The sequence below is a fragment of the Colias philodice genome, chromosome 18 (assembly GCF_061535455.1).
Source record: "Colias philodice isolate Cphi_HAF_F1 chromosome 18, ilColPhil1 Martin Lab GWU primary, whole genome shotgun sequence".
Lineage (NCBI taxonomy): Eukaryota > Metazoa > Arthropoda > Insecta > Lepidoptera > Pieridae > Colias > Colias philodice.
In genome coordinates, this window is record NC_143103.1 from 8,243,187 (window position 1) to 8,265,261 (window position 22,075).

Sequence of the window (22,075 nt, forward strand, 5' to 3'; positions counted from 1 at the left end):
GCGCGATCCGATTCGAAAAATTATTTCAGTGTTATGTGATATCGAGGAAGGTATAGCTATATATCATCTCGCTAAGACCAACAGGAGCGGAGCACTGCTGGTAAAACCGCGGAGCACAGCTAGTTAGGTATAGACAACTAATTTATAGTAGGTACCTACGTAGGAGCGTTTCTCGAGGCGAGTACATAATATATACATTATTATCAATTTATGTGGTGTAAATTTATCCAAGATTTAAGATATATTATTACTCAATCACATTTAAGACTCTGTGTTTAGGACATAATTATGACTCATAGACTCGCACAAAATATAAACAATGCACCCACGTTCATTGCTCAGTAAAATCGAAACAAAAAGCTTATTTTGTAATACATATTTGTTGAAGTCATGTCTAATAATTGTAGGTTCTATTATAGAGACTACTTTATATAACAAAATAATCTATATGTATAAAAATGAAACCCGTTTCGCGTTGTCACGGCATCACGTGTGAACGGCTGAACCGATTTCTATAATTCTTTTTTTATTATATTCCTTGAAGTACGAGGATGGTTCTTATGTAGAGAAAACGTAAATATGTAGTTTTATAGACATATAGAGGTTCAAGAGATACATCTCTTTATTATATACTAGGTTTCCGCCCGCGGCTTCGCCCGCGCAGTCAAAGAAAAACCCGCATAGTTCCCGTTCCCGTGGGATTTCCGGGATTGCGTCATTTTCCCGGGATAAAAAGTAGCCTATGTCCTTTCTCGGGTATCACAATATCTCCATACCAAATGTTATGAAAATTGGTTCAGTAGTTTAGGCGTGATTGGGTAACAGACAGACAGACAGAGTTACTTACGCATTTATAATATTAGTATGGATTATTTACTAGCTTTCCGCCCGCGGCTTCGACATAGAAGATATCCGGGATTGAACCCACTATTATTATTTGAATAAAAATTTGTGCGCAGTAGACTTTATTTATTTTAATTGCAAAACTTAATAATATGCAAATAATATTATAATTTTGTTTTTTTTTTCAATATGCGAAACAACGTAAATGCATTCTTTATAGGATAGGATTATCGTACACAAGGTTGAGAATAGTATAATAATATTATTTATGATTTTCATATACGTTTTAATTTAAATTATTGCGTTTCAAAACGATCGAGTTTCATTTAAAAAATACACGTGTATGACATTTATAATGATATATGATGTTTGTATGTTTCTTTTGTAAAAATAAAAATTCGATGTTCAAAACTTTTTCAACTAATTTTGCGTTGTTTTCTTTAGGCTTCTCACAAGTATAGAAAGCAAAGAATCCAAATTACTTCAAAGAAACAGAAACATGGCTTAAAGTGCCGTGTCAGAATTCAGTCACTAAAACCTACATAACAGAAATGACGTCTCCCAAATAGATACGTGTAAGCAGCCAGCACAAAGTCTTAATTCCAGTGTGGAAGAATGACAGAGCTATATAGATCATCTAGCGCCATCCCTTTCCCACGCGGGAATTAATACTTCTTTAAGATATCACGGACCCTAGAGCATAGGTCTTCATAAAATAAAATTATTTACATTAACAATTTGACTCTTATCAATTGACATTTATTAGTGCCAATCAATCATATTTCCTCTCATATCAAATAATCGATATTTTAACACACAATTACCAGTATAGAGCAGTCTCTATACGATTAAGTTTAATTTAAAAATGTTTTAAACTAATAATATAAATATAGTCACAGTAGAACACGCTTTGAAGAGATACACTTATGAAATTATTGTATTTTCACCGATCCTTGATAGGAGTCTGGAACATACAAAACATACAGCAGAAGCTAATTTAAGCATAAAATGGCTCCATAATGACAATGGAGATTAATGTAACTAAACTTTTTGTTCAATTAAAAACTGGCTGGTTAGATTGGCAGTGTACTGGCTGTATTAAAAAAAAAGAAATACAAGCATCATATGAAAAAGCTCCTTCAATTATTATTTTTTGCTCTACGACGCATTATACCTGAGCAAAACAATTGGTAACGGGAATCTATACTTAATATTATAAAGCTGAAGAGTTTGTTTGTTTGAACGCGCTAATCTCAAGAACTACTGGTCCGATTAGAAAAATTCTTTCGGTGTTAGATAGCCCATTTATCGACAAAGTAATGGCTATATATTATCACGCTAAGACCAACAGGAGCGGAGCAATGCGGGTGAAACCGTGGAGCACAGCTAGTAACTATATAACTGAATATAATAAGGCGTCGTTAATGTGACATCTATAAAAATATTGCACAATATTATTTTTCATTCATGCAATATTCAAGACGTTATATGTTTTCATTATATACCATCGGAATGTGGAATATCGTGCCGAGACTGTTTATAATAATGACGAATGCATGAATAAAAGTAATTACAATTAATACTTTTTGTTGAATAATACATTTCCTGTAAAATTAACGTTGCTTTTTATCATACCAAATTGTTCTAATAAACAATACCTTTATGCAATTGTTTTAAATGCAGTTATCTAGATTATTACCAATAATAGGCATAACGAATTAGTGTTTTTAAGGGAAAATATATAAAAAAATAAATTAAAAATAGTGACTTAGAAATATTTAAAACATTAAGATTACATAATGAGATTATCAATAAAATTAAACATTGAAATTCTGCAGTCGGCTATTTTGACTGAAACACGCGTGACGTCACGCTTAGGTAAACAACTTCACGTCAGGTGTGTTTTGTAATTATGTATTTTCGTTGCTAAGATTATGTTGAGAAGACTATAGAGTGACGTCACGCCTATGCCATGACACCTGCGAGCTGTTTTAGCACAGTTAATAAATATTTTTTGAAAAATGGCTTTTATCTTCGTTAAATTTAAGTATATTACCGAAATAAAGGGTTTTTCTTGTATAGTAAACGTATGCGCACATTATGGAAGAGGATTTCAAAATCTTTCGTCATGCCTATTATATAGGAAATATATTATGAAATTGTAACATTAGGTACGCTATCGTATACAGGGTATCTTTCTAAGTTATCTAATAAAAAACATTTTTATCATACTATCATAGTGTGACCTAAGGTTCAAGAAATGGTATAAAAAAGTTCTGAAATGGCCCTGAAGTGCGATTGCCAATTTTTAGGGTTCCGTACCCAAATGGTAAAACGGGACCCTATTAGGTACTGAGACTTCGCTGTCTGTCTGTCTGTCTCCAGGCTGTATCTCATGAACCGTGATAGCTAGAAAGCTAAAATTTTCACAAAGTATGATGTATTTCCGTGTAAAAAAGTAAAATATTAAGGGGGTTCCCCAAAGTACGGAACTCATCGTGCGCGAGTCCGACTCGCACTTGGCCAGTTTTTTTACTATTGTTACTATCTAATATTACTATCGTGTGTTACAAATTTGATAAAAGGTCTAACTAATGAGCTAGAAAAACATTTTAGAGGCTGAAAACAATTTGATAAGATACTTTTTATCTATTAAATAAGCAGGCAATGGAAGTAGTAAATTTAATATAATTATCATAACTGTCCACGTTGTGATAGCATTCAGAAGTCTTTTTTGCACAAGAGAATTCAATTATTTAAAATGTGAGAAGCAAGAAATATTATATGAAATAAGTTATTTTATATATAATGTCTTTTATTTTTACACATCCTTTTTTTTAATTTTAAGGTTATTTTCCGGTTTTTATTATCTTTATTGAATGTTATTGTAATGTTATTCTAAAATTTTCAATATATTATAATTATATTATAGGCAATAATAACAACATATTAATTAAGATTATTCTTCATCAATGGTCACTGCATTTATTAGTTCTTTTATAACAAGAGCACTCTATTTTATCCATACTGTACGTAATCCATTGAGCACATTTTAATAAATAATTTACGTAAAAAACTGGACGAAGTATGTAATTATAATATATCTTCAATTATCATAAAAAGGTGCTCACATACGGAATACTACGAAATCACGTTTCATTTTATAATCCCAAATTTGAATTTTATAAATCGGAAATGAATAACATGTTAATGATATTATCTAAGTTAATGATATTTTATAGATATCACTAACATTACTATTCAGGCAGCGAGTTGGTAATTCAATTTTAAGTCTTTATCCAACTGCTTGATAAGGAGGAGATTTTGCTTTAATTTTTTCCCAAATCTAAACGAGAGAGGCAAGAAAATGTAAGAACCTTCAGGTGCCTACAACACGTAGTAAAAACATAATTATATTACACTCTTACTGTATTATTTTCAATGGCCAATAATTACAGTTTTATAAAATACCATTAAAATCCATTTAAAAAAGGTCATACTCACAATTAGTTCCCGCAACGGGGAAGGTGACCAAAAGCTTCGCGCTGCCATCATCAACCGCCACTTCAGCTGTTCCGTCAATAGTGAGTAAAGTCTGGTTGATGACTTCTGTATTGTACACATCGACTTTACCCCCAGAGCCAAGGGTGTACTCTGCGTTACCACAGCTTCCCAGGGCATTTGCTGATGGGTAGGCTTCGATGGTGTTCCAAACGCCCAGATACTAAAAAGATTACTTACCTATAGTTATAACGGACTTTTTTGGGATGTTTTGATGGTAAATAATTGAAATGCATGCTGTAATATGTAATGATTTTAAGTTCATTGCGTAGAGTGGATGACCTGTAATATTGTAGTCAGCGATAACATTTTGATGATATTCCGACATTAAGTAAGATGTAAATAAAAAAACTAGATTCCGAAAAAAAAAAAGCATCAGAACCAGCTTGTGAATTTTAACTTATCGATTGAAAAGGATTAAAAAAAACTACCAACAGCTGGCGATGACTTTGCATAAAAATATGCAGTTGAAATTCTTTTTTAATCGAAATTTAATATGTAAGTATGATTGAGTATATAGCATGTCGTTGTAATGTATTGATTGTGCGATAGCATGTTGTTGTATATGTTTATTTTATTTTTGCTTCCTTTTTGGTGTACAATAATCAATCATACTTTGCTGCAAAACCTAACAATGAAACATAACCTCATTATAGAAGAAATAAATTGGCAGTCTTGTCACTATAATATTAATTATTTTGTTGTATTGTATTGATTGTACGATACGATATTGTTTGACTCTTGTATTCCTACTTACATCAGCGACTCTGAAATTCATAACCACGGGGATGTTCTCATCACATTGTCCAGGGAAGACCACGGACTGGTCCAAAACTGGTACCGGATAGTAGAAGCACGCGGCATCGCTCTGGTCAGTTTGGACGTAGTACCGATCGTTCAGGTCCAGGTACGAAGCGACCACATTGTCAACTTGGACCTTGACGGCTTCTGGAAGCTGTTGCGTTCTACTGAGGATCCAGCTGTTCACTGTAATGTTAAAGATGTCAAAATTTGTTATAGATAAGATGTACGTTCGTTGTGTTTATTTTGTATACTTTATGGGTTTCCTGGTAGAGATCGGTACCTAGCGACAAGGCCGCCTGTTGCTTGTGTAAAATGTACCGAATACTTTTATGTTTGTATTTCTATAGCAATAAAAGATTTTCATTCATTCATTCAGAGTAATGTTGATAGTCGAATGTCAAGTCAAAATTTAATTATTACACGAACGTCAGTACAATTTTTTAAATGTTCAAATATGGATCAAATAAATTAATAAGGGCATATTGATATTATTTATATTATGAGCTTAGCAATACCTATAAAATTTATTTAGAAACGTAACGATACATAATAAAATAGGTGAAAAGAACAATAAACTAGCTTTGAGGTACATATAAATTAATCAACAATTAAAAATAATACCTATGAATTGCATTTCAAATAATACGTCCTACGCATTAAAACAGCTTCCATGTTTTATGAATGATGACGTTTTTTTGGCTTCGCTGCAGCCATATGCATTGACCTTTCAATGTAATTAATTTATTATGCACATTTTGTTCATTATCATTTTTAAGTGATTGATTATTTTATCTAATAGTTTCCTGTATGCGCATTCATTGATAGATAAAACACAATAAAAACAACACCAATAAATATTTCCTCAATAATATTCAGTTTATCGTTTCCGGTAAATTGTAGTAATAGTAATTTCTGGTTTAAATATTAAAGCTATTTCCTAGGTAGTTAGGTACCTTCATGGGTGTCAGCCATCAATTGCCAAAGTGCTTATACTACTACTATTATTCTTTCTGTTCGTATTATATTAAAAATATCTCATTTATACCAAAGAATACTTTTATTACAACTCCATCTTGATGATAATTACTAATTAGGTTTATAGATTTGTCATAGTCAAGCACGATATTCGATATTCTTATAAATGCTCTTGGAGGCACCAGTATAATTTGTATTGCTAATTTTATTGGAACGAAGTTCCTTATAGCGCGGTATGCTGGCCAAGCGACCCGTAAGACTATAGGGCCCTTTCGGCCTCTTCCACTCAAGCGACACTCACGACAACCCAAGCCGAGGTTCGAGATCCCCGTCAAGGGGGACGCTCATGGGCATGTCGCTACCAGGGTGAACCTTCAGTTCACCCACGCGTCCGTGTTTCAAGTAGAAGACCTTCTGGCTAACATCGAGAGGCACCACAAAAAAAAAAGGCCAAGCGGGCTAGGCCAGCGTCACAAAAAATCATCACGACGCTTTTGCTATACTGCATACTGCGTAGCACTACGCAATATAGCAAAAGTGTATGAGCATTCCTTCACTTATTTCATTGATTAACTCTTAAAAAATGTTAATTTATTTAATTATCACGAATACTAAATAAGTTAATTAACACAAATAACGTCTGCGTATCAGTTACTATTTAAATATTCTAGAATTGACTTTCAAAAACATGTTCACACGTCAATTTGACGCCAATAATAATTGAATTAAAATAATAAATTAGAAAAGAATTAGCGACCGTAAATTAATAATTATGACATTTTAATAGACTTCGGAAGCCTTGTCTCGACCTAACGATGCGACAAAAACTATAAGCGGATCATTCTTATAATATACCTAATGACCCGACAAAAAAGTGGAAAATATTAGCGTATTGACGTATTAATTTTAAATTATTCTAAACAGGTTTTGAATAGGACTATTCATCGATGTTTTTGTTCGAAATGCATTTTTCACAAGAACGTATTCGTATTGTTAAATATTTATTTTTTAATCTAGCTTATCTTTCCTATTAAAGGCCAGATTCAGATTAGAGCGGAATCCGCTGCCCCGATCTAGTATCCCGAAATCACACGATTAAAATATCATAAATAAATAAGTTTTAATTTGTCCTTTGCCTGAAGGTTGTCTGGCAGAGATGGCTTTGAGCCATAAGGCCGCCATTTGTACATTTTAAATGGTTTTGTTTTATGTAAGTACTTTTATTTTAGTATGTACAATAAAGAGTAAGTAAATAAATAAATAAATAAATAAATAAATCTCTTACGTAATAATATATTATAGAGACTAATAGCGTACGCCGCGGCCGTACTCGGCCGTTATACTCGGATAGACCGTACGTGATTAGTTTCTAATCTGAATAGGCCTTTATTGAGACTCGATTCTCATTTTGTTGACCTAATCACTAGTCAAAAGAAATCATTACCTTGATTCCTTCATTAGAAATTAGAATACTTGAAGGTCATAAATAAGGTCATATTATGAAAAATAATACGAACTACTGAAAAAATTGACATGAAAATCTAATACAGTAACCAGGAATAAAAATGAACGTTATTGTTAATGTACACTAAATACCTAATATATAATTGACCCTACAACTATTAGGTACAATATTATGATTTAAAAATATGTATTAACTAGGTATCTACTATTTTCAGTATAAAAGGACTGTTGTATAAACGATTTAATCAACTCTTGTATAAACAATGCAACTTCATTGATTTATCGTATTTATTTACCTAAACAAAAATAAGTTTTATTTACTACTTACGTTTACTTCAAAATGTAATATAACATGACGTCTCATTAATTTTCTTAACTGCTTTATTTTATGTGTTTAATTTATATACGCTTTAGTTAAAAATAAATTATTTATACAACCTAAATAAAAATACTTATTTATAAGTTTATAATATTAAATATTGAAATATTTACCTGGAATTAAACGAAAAAAATATTTGTAGAAGAATATTCATTTGAATTTCGAAGGCACTCGAAACTTTTTTTCTATTTTTTTCTTTTTTACGGGTGTTGCCAGTAACAAATGAGGTTGTATATTTTTTACAGCTTTATTTTTTTAATTGTGTTCTTATTAAATTTAAATGGAATTATTGAACTAGTATTTTGATATCTATTTATTAGTATATTTTGTTAATTAAAGCTAGGTCAAAATGAAATCAAATAATTTGTATGAAAATTGTTCTAATGCCCGCTATAAAACTAAATGTATTTGGCCTTAATAAGACTTGCAGTTTGTTTGGAATCAAGTTAAAACAAATACATAATTTAGACTTTTATTAATGCTTTAAAGAACGAAATTAAAATGATAATTAAAATATTATCTGATTTTTAATCTATGCGAACCTTAAGGTGTTTTGTTTTTGTAAAGTTAAAACACTTAGTTAAAACCATTCTTAACATTTTTTATAACCTTAATACGAGTGACAGTTTTTTTTACTTAAATTTTATAAAATGTTTTAAACTTGCATAATATTTTGCTAGGAGGTTTCACATATTTTTACAATATAAATGACTGATTTACCCTTTTATGTTTTGGTATTTTATTAAATCATACATTTTTTGTTTGTTTTCCAAGAAACGATATTTAAATCGCGGGTGCAAAAAATGCACGCTTCACAAAGGATTTTAAAAATTAATACCACAATAAATTATAATTTAGTAAACACAAGGAAGATTTTAAACTTTTAAAGTCCAGCGCAATCATACCCAGCTTATAGCAATTTAGTATTACCACTCATAATAATAAATACCAAATACTGGTATTACCACCCAAGTCGCTAATTACGTAATAATAAGTTTATATATGATACCTCACCTCTTTTCTGATTATTATCAAGATTCTCGCAGGTGTAAGAAACTGCGAAGTTTTTGTAGTCAGTCGCCAGCACCCAAAGAGACGAATTTATATTAACTGAAAAAAAAAAACAAGTGTTGATTGTTAATACTACATAATCGTTGCAGTTTCACCTCGAAAGGTCAATTCGCTTTTATGATATGAAAAATATTACGTATATTTTTTTATATTTTTAGGATTAATTAGGCTTTTAAATTAAAGAGGATGTATGGAAATTTTAAAAATCTTAAACAACAGTCAAGTTGTTTTTGATTGTAAAATAATATTTACATTGTTTACTACGATCGAATTCAAGACATAATCACGAATACAAGCAAAAGTCAGCGACTTCGCTCGCTACCTACCTACATGTTGGTAAGTTTTCAAGAGCCATTTTTTGTATGAAAATGTTACAAACAAAAATATATCTAGTCAGATGTATGTAATTTACTTAAATGTACTTGTAGAAATATGTATCTATAAAAGTTTATTGTACAAAAACCTTACAGATAAAGAAATCCATACTAATATTATAAATGCGAAAGTAACTCTGTCTGTCTGTCTGTTACTCAATCACGCCTAAACTACTGAACCAATTTTCATGAAATTTGGTATAGAGATATTTTGATACCCGAGAAAAGACATAGGCTACTCTTTATCCCGGGAAAATGACGCAATCCCGGAAATCCCACGGGAACGGGAACTATGCGGGTTTTTCTTTAACTGCGCGGGTGAAGCCGCGGGCGGAAACCTAGTTGATAATATATGTAGGTATGAAATAATTTACGTAACTGTCTACCTATGTATATGGTACCTAATTATATATCTATACTAATATTATAAAGAAGACTTTGTTTGTTTGTTAATGCGCAAACCTCAGGAACTACTGGTCCGATTTGAAAAATTCTTTCGGTGTTAGATAGCCCATATTTTAGCGAGGAAGGTTCTATAATATCATCACGAGTGGAGCACTGCGGGTTTAACCGCGGGGCACAGCTAGTTATATGTAAAATTATCATGTGCTTGTGACAAACAACTGCAACTGCAATTTAATCGGTGTTTACGACCTATTATAAATTACTTTTTATACTCAGTATAATATGACAAAACATGTTTGGCGAGTCTGCTAGTAAATACGAAATATTCATTCATATTTCTCTTGGCAATTAAATAGGCAAATCCACCTCTGAGAAAGTGCGTTTTTGCATGCAAATTTACCATCTGGCTATTTAAGTGCTTAGTATATAATTATTTGCAATGCATCGTAAAATATAATGAACCTAATGAATATACTAATGCAAAGTAATTAGCGAATATCTGTCTATAATTTTATTCATTGAGAACTTAACGTCTTTAGGGATTAAAGGGCCGATATAATCAGTATTTTACTAAAGTCGTTTCGTATGAAGTGATATTTCGTAAGTTAGAATCTATAGTAGGTATAGTACCTAGCTTTCCACCCGCGGCTTCGACCGCGTTTTCAAAGAAAACCCCGCATAGTTCCCGTTCCCGTGGGATCTCCGGGATAAAACCTATCCTATGTGTTAATCCACGTTACCCTCTATATGTGTGCTAAATTTCATTGTAATTGGTTCAGTAGTATTTGCGTGAAAGAGTAACAAACATACATACATACACATACATCCATCCTCACAAACTTTCGCATTTATAGTATAATTAATATTAATAGTAGGAACAGGAAATATTATCACAAAATTATACGTATTTATTCATATTCATTTTATTGACATGTTTAATAAAAAGTATTAATACTGGCGTAAAATCAAACAACTAAATACTATTATCTATAATATAAAAATGAATCCCAAAATGTGTTGGTAAGCGCATAACTCGAGAACGGCTGAACCGATTTCGATAATTCTTTTTTTATTATATTCCTTAAAGTCCGAGGATGGTTTTTATGTAGAGAAAACGTAAATATGTTCCACGGGCGAAGCCGGGGCGGACCGCTAGTATCAAAATAATTATACTACAAACTTACAAACTATATTATGTCTTAGGAAAAGTTTCTTGAAATAAACTGACTTAAGCACAGATAAGCAAACGGAAGGTCAGATAAATTATGTTTATTACTGTCAAGTCTTAGGTCTTAAGTTTTTTTCTTGTGTTCATAAATTAAATTCTAAAACAACAAATTCACTGTTTTTTTAATCATACTAAAATTCTAAGCATACCTAATGCCTAATTTACATAGTACATAATAGTATAAGTAGGTAGTCTACGCATAGGAGGTGCTACTCAATATGAAAAGGTCATTTTTTGTTACAGGACTTGTTGTTGATACCCAGAAATGCATAAGTAGTGGATCTGCTGTTTTTTATTTGGATCTATTGTTGTTATTTTTTTTTGTAAAGATACAGTAACGGAATGTTCAAAAGTAAATATAATGGGTACAATTTGTCGTAACAAAAACGAATCACTACATAGTATTGTATATAAAACAAAGGAGCTTTGCGCATGCTTCGTGTGTCTGTATGCTTAGATCTTGAAAATTATGCGACAGATTTTGATGGAATTTTTATATGCCTAGATAGAGTAATTCAAGAGGAAGGTTTTGGTATATAATTTATTAGGTTTGAGAGTGAGCTAAGCCACGGGCGGAAAGCTATGAATAATTTTAAAATGTAGCTTTTTTATTTTCGGATATCTGAAGTCTCTAGACTTTATTAATTTTTTATAGACATAAAAAAACTAACGATGTGCTCTACACTTAAGTTTTTTGTCCATAGAAACAAAAATATAACTTTTTTGTACCTTTTTTTGTGTGTTGTTTGTAACGTTACATTATAAATAAAAAAAAGGTATTACGATAAATTTCCATGAAGGGTAGAGCTTAAAGCTCAGAAGTCAGAACATATTTGTATGAAATATCGATAAATTTTAAATAAAGATTAAATATTATTACAATTGACTTTCTATTGTCGTTATTGAACACGAGACGTTGAAACATCTATATTTAGCCTAATCATAGAAATTATTAGTAACTATTTATCTAAATAATCCTGATACAGAGATAAAAAATATTCCAAACTTAAAACTATATCGAGATAATACGATATAAAATATAGTGGCTTATATAACTTAAATATAATTTGGAAAATCCAAAAGTGCACGCCTCATAATTTTTTTTTAATAAATACTAGCGGTCCGCCCCGGCTTCGCCCGTGGTACATATTTACGTTTTCTCTACATAAGAACCATACTCGTACTTCAAGGAATATAATAAAAAAAGAATTATCGAAATCGGTTCAGTCGTTCTCGAGTTATGCGCTTACCAACACATTTTGCGATTCATTTTTATATATAAGACTAGCAGTCCGCCCCGGCTTCGCCCGTGGTACATATTGACGTTTTCTCTATGTAAGAACCATCCTCGCACTTCAAGGAATATAATAAAAAAAGAATTAACGAAATCGGTTCAGCCGTTCTCAAGTTATGCGCTTACCAACACATTTTGGGATTCATTTTTATATTATAGAAGATAAGATTTATTAATTATTATTTTTGTTTATTTAATAAGAATTAAACCACATCGAATCAGACCCTGAAAAATGAAAGGGTTCTATTCCTGAGCATACTCAAGCGTAAGAGAAAAAAAAAGACTCGATTAGTAAAGTATTTCGGTCGCTATCGTGTTAACAAGAAAAAGGATCCGCACATACAGACACACGGACGTCCAAGACAGAACTTTTTTAAACTGTTTTTTAACTAGTTTAAATAACAAAAATGACATCAAAAATATCATGAACGTTAAAAATAGTGTTTTTTCTTAATATGTGTGTGTATGTATTATCTTACAAGTGCAATGTATGATACATAAAGACATTTTAAGTTTGAAAAATCAGATGTTTTGCGCGAAGTGACAGTAGTACCCACCTCAACGCTTCGCTTATGAGGCGTGCAATATATGTCACTAGTTGCGCCCCGCGGTTTCACCCAAGTGTCCCCGCTTTTGGAGGTCTTAGCGTGATGATAGCCTAGCCTTCCTCGATAAATGGGCTATCGAACACCGAAAGAATTTACAAATTGAACCAGAAGTTAAACTGTTTTTTATTTCTTTACTGTTAAATAAGTTCCTGAGATTAGCGCGTTCAAACAAACAAACTCACATACGTATACATAAACCACTAGGTATGATAATAACTCACAATAATGATGTAAATTTATGATTAACTAAACACTGACATAAGGTCACGATACAATTTTTCTAAAACGACCTAATGACGTTATCCCCAAACAAAAAAAACTGATAAATGCTATTCACCTAAGGTGAATGATAACACTAGTTATCAAAATCGTACCAAAAACACTTTTGCCGTTTCAATTGTGACTCTTATTACTCGATAAACTGTGATATGACTAAAATAGAATACAATATGTATATGAAACTGTTTTTGGTACGGATGCACTCTGATTCTTTTTTACTAGTTTTTTGGGTGCGCTTTGACTAAAATTTTACAAATGATGTACTAAAACATTTATCGTTTACCACTATTTAAGTATAAAAAAAAAAACCATCAGAATCCGTTGTGTAGTTTAAAAGGTATAAACATTCAATGTAACATTTTTGTGTGGTGTCTCTCGATGTTAGTCAGAAGGGCTTCTACATCTTAACGCGGACGCATAAATGGAAAAGCAGCGGGTATATATATTTGCAAGATTTACTTGTTATTGATCTATTCGAATATGAATGCAAATGGTGGTAAAATATTCAAGATTATGTAAGTTCATATAAAAATATTATAGAGGGAAGCTATCTCAAAAATGTCACAAGACGTATTTTTAAGTATACCTAATGGATGCCAGAATATTGTGATTAAAAGGGCTCATGTAAAGAAAAAAAATGGTTAATTGTACGGAATCCTTAGTATCGCGAGTGCGACTCACACTCAACCGTTTTTGTTATGTCTTATTTATTAGGTATTTAATTTTATCCTACAAAAATAATAAAGATAATAAAAATACAATCTTATCGTTAAATATATCGGCATTTTTTAACTTTGATTAGATTTAATCTTATTAACAATTATTGTAATTAGTCGGTTATGATGTTATACATTATGTATTTTTAAAAATCAATATGTAGGTATGCAAAAATGCTCGGATGATTGGAAATCACTACATAGTATAAAACAAAGTCGCTTTCTCTGTCCCTATGTCCCTGTGTATGCTTAAATCTTTAAAACCACGCAACGGATTTTGATGCGGTTTTTTTAATAGATAGAGTGATTCAAGAGGTAGGTATTAGTATATAATTTATTATGTTTCGGACAAAGCGGGCGAAGCCGCGGACCGAAAGCTAGTATTTTATAAAACGTAGGAAAAGTAGGTAAACAGTTTATAGACCGGTCGATTAAAATATAAAAAAAATGATAAGATAATACCTTAGTAGGTACCTTTTAATATATCGCAACTGCTTTAATAATTTTTCGGGGAAAATATAGTAAATTCGGGTAAAAAAAGTTGGGTAAAATATACAAAAACTGGTAGAGCCAAATTGCTAAAAGTTTTTAACAAAATATGTAGGTACCTACTTAATACCCAATCTATGTTTGGTCTTCAAATATTAAAAATTCCATCTGAATCACGTTTATGCCGCGAAAGCGTATCATACAGATAACCTTTCGCGTTCGTAATATTAGTACGAATGTGATTAATGACATCGCAATTTTCATAATACAAGACTTTTTGATAGATTTTAAACGGGATTTATTCATTACATTATTTGAGCGATGTTTCGAATCGAATTTATTTTGTAAATGCAATTATAATTTCTTTACTAATAGCTGTGCTCCGCGTTATTACCCGCATTGCTCCACTCCGATAGGTCTATGCGTTCCTCGACAAATGGACCATCTAACAAGGGAATAATTTTTCAAACCGGACCCGTGATATATTAGCGTGTTCAATCAAGCAGCCTCTTGAGCTCTTTAATATACTTTTATATTATAGAGCTCAAGAGGCTGCTTGATTGAACACACATCACATTGAATAGATCTAATACTTGATAATACTATTTATTGAAAATAAATTATATTCAATGAATTAAGTGCTTTTTATTAAAAAAATGTAAGGTACATACCTCCCGGCGCCACTTCCAAGGTGACCAGCAGTCTTGCACTATTATCCGTACTAGCGATGGTAGCGGTACCACTGATGGTAGCCAGGCTCTGTGCCACCACCTCTCTATTCACCACTTCTACTATAGACCCTCGTAGGGTGTATTCTGCTCTGCTGCAGCTCCCTACAGCATTGGGGGAATAGTAGCTCGCGATTTGGTGCCATACTCCTTGGAACTGTCAATGGATAGTGTACCGTATAATAAGGGCAGTAGAACACATTTTGGAATGACATGATTGTATTATATAACTATCATACGATTAGGATATTAGGTACCTATATAATGAAATAGTTAAATGAAAAACATATTTTGTAGTGTTAACGTGATTGAGATAAAACGTCGCTTTAAAGGAAAAACTGAGAAATATAAACTCGGTGGACTGGAAAGTCAAAAATAACAAAGGATAATGAAATGAATCGATATTTGGGTGACAAATTGTTTTCTAATTATGAACTTTGAAACTTTATTTCGTAATGGTTTATCATTAATAAAATAAAACAGTACATCCTAAAAAAAGCATCAACATTTTTCTTAATTAATTAGGATATTCTAATGCTAGCGTTCCAAAAGATTAACAGACTTTGATTCACTCGTCTTCAACAGCTGAAAGAGATTTTATCTAGCAATGAAAACGAAGCTTTATTCCTAAAATGACTCGATTAAAAGTAATTAAGATTAATTTAAAAAAATATTTATATCCTAATCTGGATTATCTTTAATCCATTTATAGTCGGTTTATAAAAAATGCCTTCGTATAATCAATCACAAAAAATTTTGATAAAACTAATCTTTAGAGGGAGACTTCACTTATTATATTTTATCTGTTGCAAATATTTGTGTTAGGAATATTTTTAATGTAAGTGGAATGTATATAAGATTAGCTACAATTATTATCTGCCTAAATATCGCAGGTGTTACTATTTATATAAAGATATTTTTATTATTGATAATTTTTATTATTCATTGGCAAATTTGAACAATACAATTTAGGATTGAAAAATGCGTGGGGTGTTCTTATAAAAATTCATAGAGTGTGACACATCATTAGCTGCTGTGTAATAGGATTTTTTTCTAATTATTATTTATCTGTGTAATGTTTGCTTTGATATATGAAAAATAAATTTTGAGGGAAGTCTCAAAATGATGATTCTCAGCGACTTAAATCGGATTATCGGATTTATCGAAATTACAATAAACATATAAAGTTTAAACACGTGCATTAATTTTTATCTTATCTTCTTTTTCTTCCTCAATACTTTTAAAATAACTTCGTGGTCGATGATACGCTTTACTACATAAAATTACTATTATTTTTTCAAAGTGATTTGATTATTTTTATCTATACATGTTAACATGGCTGAAAACTTTATCAAATTCACATTTTACACAATTTTAAATTAATGAAGTATCTATCTCTAAGGGAATGCATTTTACATGTATCTCTATCTATATTATCATGCTTTTAGATCCTGACTTTTGCAGACGTCTTCGGACACAGAAAATGAACTAAAGGTTCCAGTAATACTCCTGTAAATTTGCCAATAATTTCATTTAATTTATACAAACCTCAGCAACATCAAAGTTCTGGACAACTGTTGTATTAGGGTCGCATTGTCCAGGTAGGATAACAGATTGCCCTGGGGGTATCACCGGGAGTACATAGCATGCGGTGTCCGAATGGTCTGTCACCGTTAAATCAGCAGACCGCAATCCAAAGTTTGTGAAAATGGTCTGGTTCATGAGATTGGCTATCATTTCGCTGGGAAACGATGTGCTTCTACCCAGTTGCCAAATGTATACTGGAAACGAGGTTAGGGTTAATACGAAGAATTATAGTATAATATTGATGGTTTCATTAAGCTCAGAAAATGAGGAAGAAACTTAGTATATGTATAGAGCCAAATAAGATAGATATCCATGTTTTACAGTAGAGCGGTTGTTGTACTGATTTTAGCCCTTCAGTAATCATTAAAGTGGCAGTAATTTTTAAACATTGGAATAATATGATCAGTGAATAACACCAGAAAGTTGTGAATCATGATGATTTGCGATCACATTATATACGTAGCTGTTACAAAATGAAAATTTGATTATGATCAATAGATATTCGATTTGAAGTGAAAAATAATTATCAAAAATTTATAATTTCCTTCAGTGGAGGTTGTCTTATTTTGGCAATAAAATATTGTTATTAGTAGATAACAAAGAAGTTTGAACTCCATCGTTATCATGTTGTCAATGCCGAGGTTAACGTGTGTAACATGTGCCGATATGTCTCGGGTTCGATATCCGGGTTGAATGTTTTTTAATACGAGGAAAGGATTTGCACATCTCGTCAGAAAAAATACTCAATCACTAAAAAGGAAAGTTCTTTTTTAATATGTCCAAGAGCTGCTTTGAGAAACGATTAAGTAGATTGTATAAAATCGAGCGCATTCAATTATATAAGACGGTTTGGATTGAAATATCTACTGTATTAAATAATTATAATATCTTCAAAGGTGGTGTTATAATCTCTCTTTATTTGGCCCAAGCTAGCTAATCAAATGACGCGGACACGTTGGTCATTAGGCGAATCCACAGAGAGCGAGCAGCTTCGCGAAGCATTTTCCGCGAATGGCTGCTCGGTCTGTGTGGACGTGGCTCGGCCGAGAAAATGTGCCATGGCATTTCTATTTGCAATTGAATGAATAAAAATATATTTCTTATACAATGAATAAGCCATCCCCTATACAATACTCAGCTGAAGGTGTACTTATAACTTACTGTTTCTGTTAGTTGTCCCCACATTCTCACAACTGTATGCAAGGGCGAAGTTTTCGTAGTCTGTTAGCATGATGTTGAAATCGATGGCTGAAAATATTTTTAATTTAATTATATTATATAATAAATAAAATTGTAATTATGTAGTGAATAAATGTAAGCTTAATATTTGAAAGTCATTTTTAGAAATAAAATAATTTAAGATCAATTGAATTACGAAATGGTCATATAGGATGGAATACTTTAGAGTTTAGTTGATGATTTATGTTCATAAACTAGTCTTATGTAATAAGCATAGTTAGATAATAAATTGTACCGTTTGTCTGTTATTTATTTTAAGTTTATTAGAAGTGAATTGTTTTTTAAAGCGAATTTGTAAAACGCCATCTACGTAAAGTAAAAAATACAGTTTGTTATCTGTGTTATCTTATGTTACAGAACAGCTTTTTTTTAGAACTACTTACTTTTACCAACCGGGGCCAACGTCATGGTATATGTGGCGGTATTATTTATTGCAGACGCAACTCCATTGATTTCTTCTAAGAAGTTCTGATTCAGTGCCCTCATGTACACACTATAGTTATTGAGCCCAGCGGTCGTTGTATTGCTCGTTGGATTTATTTCTAAATACGAGCAGTCGCCTGGTTGAAGTGGGCTGCGAGTTCCCTCTATGCTGTTCCATCTTCCAGAAAACTGTGGGAAATTTAGCGTTAGAGTATAAAGTATTAAAGTGAAGTCCCATGTCCCCTAGTGGGGTAAGGGGCAGATGCATTATACATCTGTTTCACTGATCGATTTTCTTTAGGGACAAGTAGGTGATCAGCCTTCTGTGTCCTGCCAGACCGAGACATTTTTTTTTATTCGTCTCCACCGGGAATCGAACCCAGGACCTCTCGGTATTACGCTGACGCGTCAACCACTGTACCACGGAGGCGGTCATAAAGTATTACTCTTAAATTATATTTATCTTGTTTTAACCCATTGACCACCGTAAGGCCCGATCGGGGCGCGACACAATAGATTTTCTATTGTGTCTGTGATTCCGAGGACTGATGGATTAATTAATCAGTTGCCATTGCCAAAGAATTCATGTAATTATGCTTCAGGGATATTATTAAAGACTGAGAAGGCACGCGTATTTTTGGGTAGAATCTCCTAAACAGTTCAGTAGGTACCAAATAGTTCGTTCATTTTATTTCAATTCCTTCTAAATAAATATTTTATATTCTTAATATATTTCTGAGACCACTATAAATATAAGAAAAATAGTTAAAATATTAGTTTATTATCTTATATCTATAATGTCGATTGACAGGGCTTTGCAGTACCTACCGATTCCTTCTCATGGAAATAAATAAAGCATTTACTGAGGGAAGTTTTTTTCACACACAATAGTCTACGAACATAGAAATCTAAATAACAAGACACATAGAAGTGCTATAATGTCATAATTCGTATGAAAACCGCTGTCGCCAAAATCAACACATTCAAACCGAAAGCTAAATAGTACACACAAGCATGCCTTTTATTGGACAGCTTGATTTTAGTGAAAACTAACTTAACTATTAAATTAAGCTTTTGAATATGTATCCTAACGCACGAATTTACGGTTTATTTTAGAATAACATCCCTAAGTATATGAGACTTTTTGCTCCAATACGAACAAACGTGATAATAAGAATGGTCGACTGTGTCATTCATTGTTATTTCGATTACTATGGTGACACTCGTAATACTTGTAAATATTCTATTATTTTAAGGAAAAACGGCATTATTTCTAAAAAAAAATATTTTCCGATGAAATATTATTCCTTTATAAGTATAATTACAACTTGTGGAAGAATTTCCGCAATGGGAATTGCTGAAACACACCATGTATACACTCATACGTCTCCAGAGCAACTGAACAGTGACGAATGCACTGGTGATGTGCAAATCACCTGAGTGGCGACAAGGTCACGCACGCTTACGACTTCTAGTGTCTTGTTATTTAGATTTCTATGTCTACGAATCATAGACATTGACTATAAAGCGTTAATATCATTATAGTACATTGACTATAATAATTACACAGTTTTTTAAATACTCGCATAATAATCATGCATTTAAATGAAAATGCTCATGTAAATTTATATAACTCGCTAAATGAACCAATTCAAGTAAACAACTATTTTTTGCTCGCTCTTGCAAACTGAAATGGAATTTTTAACCCATCGATCACGTTAGTCTTATCCGGTAGTTTTTTTTTCATTAATATGTAAAAATCACTACATAGTATAAAAAATGTTCGTATGCTGATCTTCAAAACCACGTAACAGATTTTGATGGATTTTTTTAACTATAGGCACAGTAATAGATATTATAGTATAGGATTGGTTTTTTTGAAGACAAAGCTTTCGGAAAGCTAGTTTTATATTTTATAAACAACTTCATTAGAATAGATGTAAAGTGGCTAAAGCTTTTTGCTCCTTTTTTATAAGGACTTTTAAAGGAGTCAAAGTATAATAGGACAGTTCTAGTGCATTTAAAAAAAATAGTATTAACTTTATTCAAAAAAAAAAAAATAAAAACAAGCTTTCTAATAGGTAACATTGTCACCTGATTCGATATTAAGAACCAAGGTATCTTATTATGATTAAGAAAAAAGGAAACCCCACTTAATCTGCAGTTGAAACCAAATGGAATACGATTATGCAATTCTTGGTATCTAATACAATTTTACGAGCTTGTTATAAAATAATTACAATTTTATGAGCTGATTGTGTCAGTCTATAAATAAATTTACGACTATTATTCACTTTAACAATGTGTGATAGATAATGAGATAACGATTACTAACGTTTTGGCAGACAGATAAAATATACATTTAAGGGCTGATTTTTCAATCCTTGGTTAAAACTTATTCGTCGTTGTATAAAACTAAGTACCATTTTAAAAACGTATTCTAATTGTCCACATTTGACAGTTTACGTGACATTTTAATATTATCGTGTAATACTTTATTGGACGGATAAGTTTTATCCAAGCATTGAAAAATCGGCCCTTAAAGAAACAAATTAAACAGTCAATAAAATTATACGGAAAGAAAGTATGTGTTTCCAATACATCCTACTACTAATATTATAAATGCGAACGTTAGTGAGGATGGATGTGTATGTGTATGTTTGTTACTCTTTCATGCAAATACTACTGAACCGATTACAACGTTTGTCACACATATAGAGGGTAACTTGGATTAACACAAAGGGTAGGTATTATTATTATCCCGGAAATCCCACGGGAACGGGAACTATGCGGGTTTTTCTTTGAAAACGTGGGCGAAGCCGCGGGTACAAAGCTAGTTATTACTAGGTACATGGTGGAACTAATTATGATACAATGTGAGAAAACAGGATTTTGGTGTAAATTACATCGGCCGCAAAACCACAGAATTCTGGTTTGCAAAAATGTTATGGTAACTCTATAGTCTGTCTTTCTAATGTTGGGTTCATCTGGATTATCCTTACTTCCTTACTATACCTATACACTATATACTATTCTATAATATTATAAATGAAAATGTGTGTTTGTTTGTCTTACTGTCACATCGTAACGGAGCGATTTCATGATATGATTTTTGTGTTTGGAGATAGAAAGAAAGCTAAAGAGTGTCAAGGTTGCATTTTACGGGTTCCGCCGAAACCGGTCCACTGGGGATCTTCTAGCGTACGCCACCTACATCTGGAGCGAGGCCATAGAGAATCATGGTGAAGCACTTGCTGTCTCCCTTGATATCTCGAAGGCCTTCGATAGGGTCTGGCATGATAGCCTAATTGGCAAGCTTCCATCCTACGGTCTGCCTACCGGTTTCTGCGCCTGGATCTCAGATTTTCTGAGAGACCGGTCAATTCGAGTAGTCATTGATGGCTGCTCGTCCGACCAAATGGCTATCAATGCCGGGGTCCCTCAGGGATCAGTTCTCTTTGCAACACTCTTCCTGCTACACATCAACGATCTGCTGAAACCCGGTATCTATGGGTACGCAGACGATAGCACTGTTGTGGAGAGATATGTATCCAGCGCGCGGGCCAGTATGGCACAAATCCAGTCTCTACGGGAGGCGATGGTTGATC

At 32.3% G+C, this 22,075-nt stretch overlaps 1 protein-coding gene across 1 annotated transcript in view; it reads right to left on the reverse strand.

Moving 5' to 3' along the window:
* Positions 1-21,765, reverse strand: part of LOC149480639 (uncharacterized) — a 52,284-nt gene extending 30,519 nt beyond the window's left edge. Inside the window, exons 1-8 of the mRNA XM_089706880.1 lie at positions 21,682-21,765; positions 18,428-18,656; positions 17,967-18,053; positions 16,767-16,999; positions 15,162-15,375; positions 9,041-9,136; positions 5,162-5,391; positions 4,348-4,567 (exon numbers count right to left, since the gene is read on the reverse strand). Of these exons, the coding sequence (XP_089563006.1) occupies positions 4,348-4,567; positions 5,162-5,391; positions 9,041-9,136; positions 15,162-15,375; positions 16,767-16,999; positions 17,967-18,053; positions 18,428-18,656; positions 21,682-21,765 (1,393 nt within the window). The remainder of the gene's footprint in view (positions 1-4,347; positions 4,568-5,161; positions 5,392-9,040; positions 9,137-15,161; positions 15,376-16,766; positions 17,000-17,966; positions 18,054-18,427; positions 18,657-21,681) is intronic.
* Between the last annotated feature and the right edge of the window lie 310 nt (positions 21,766-22,075).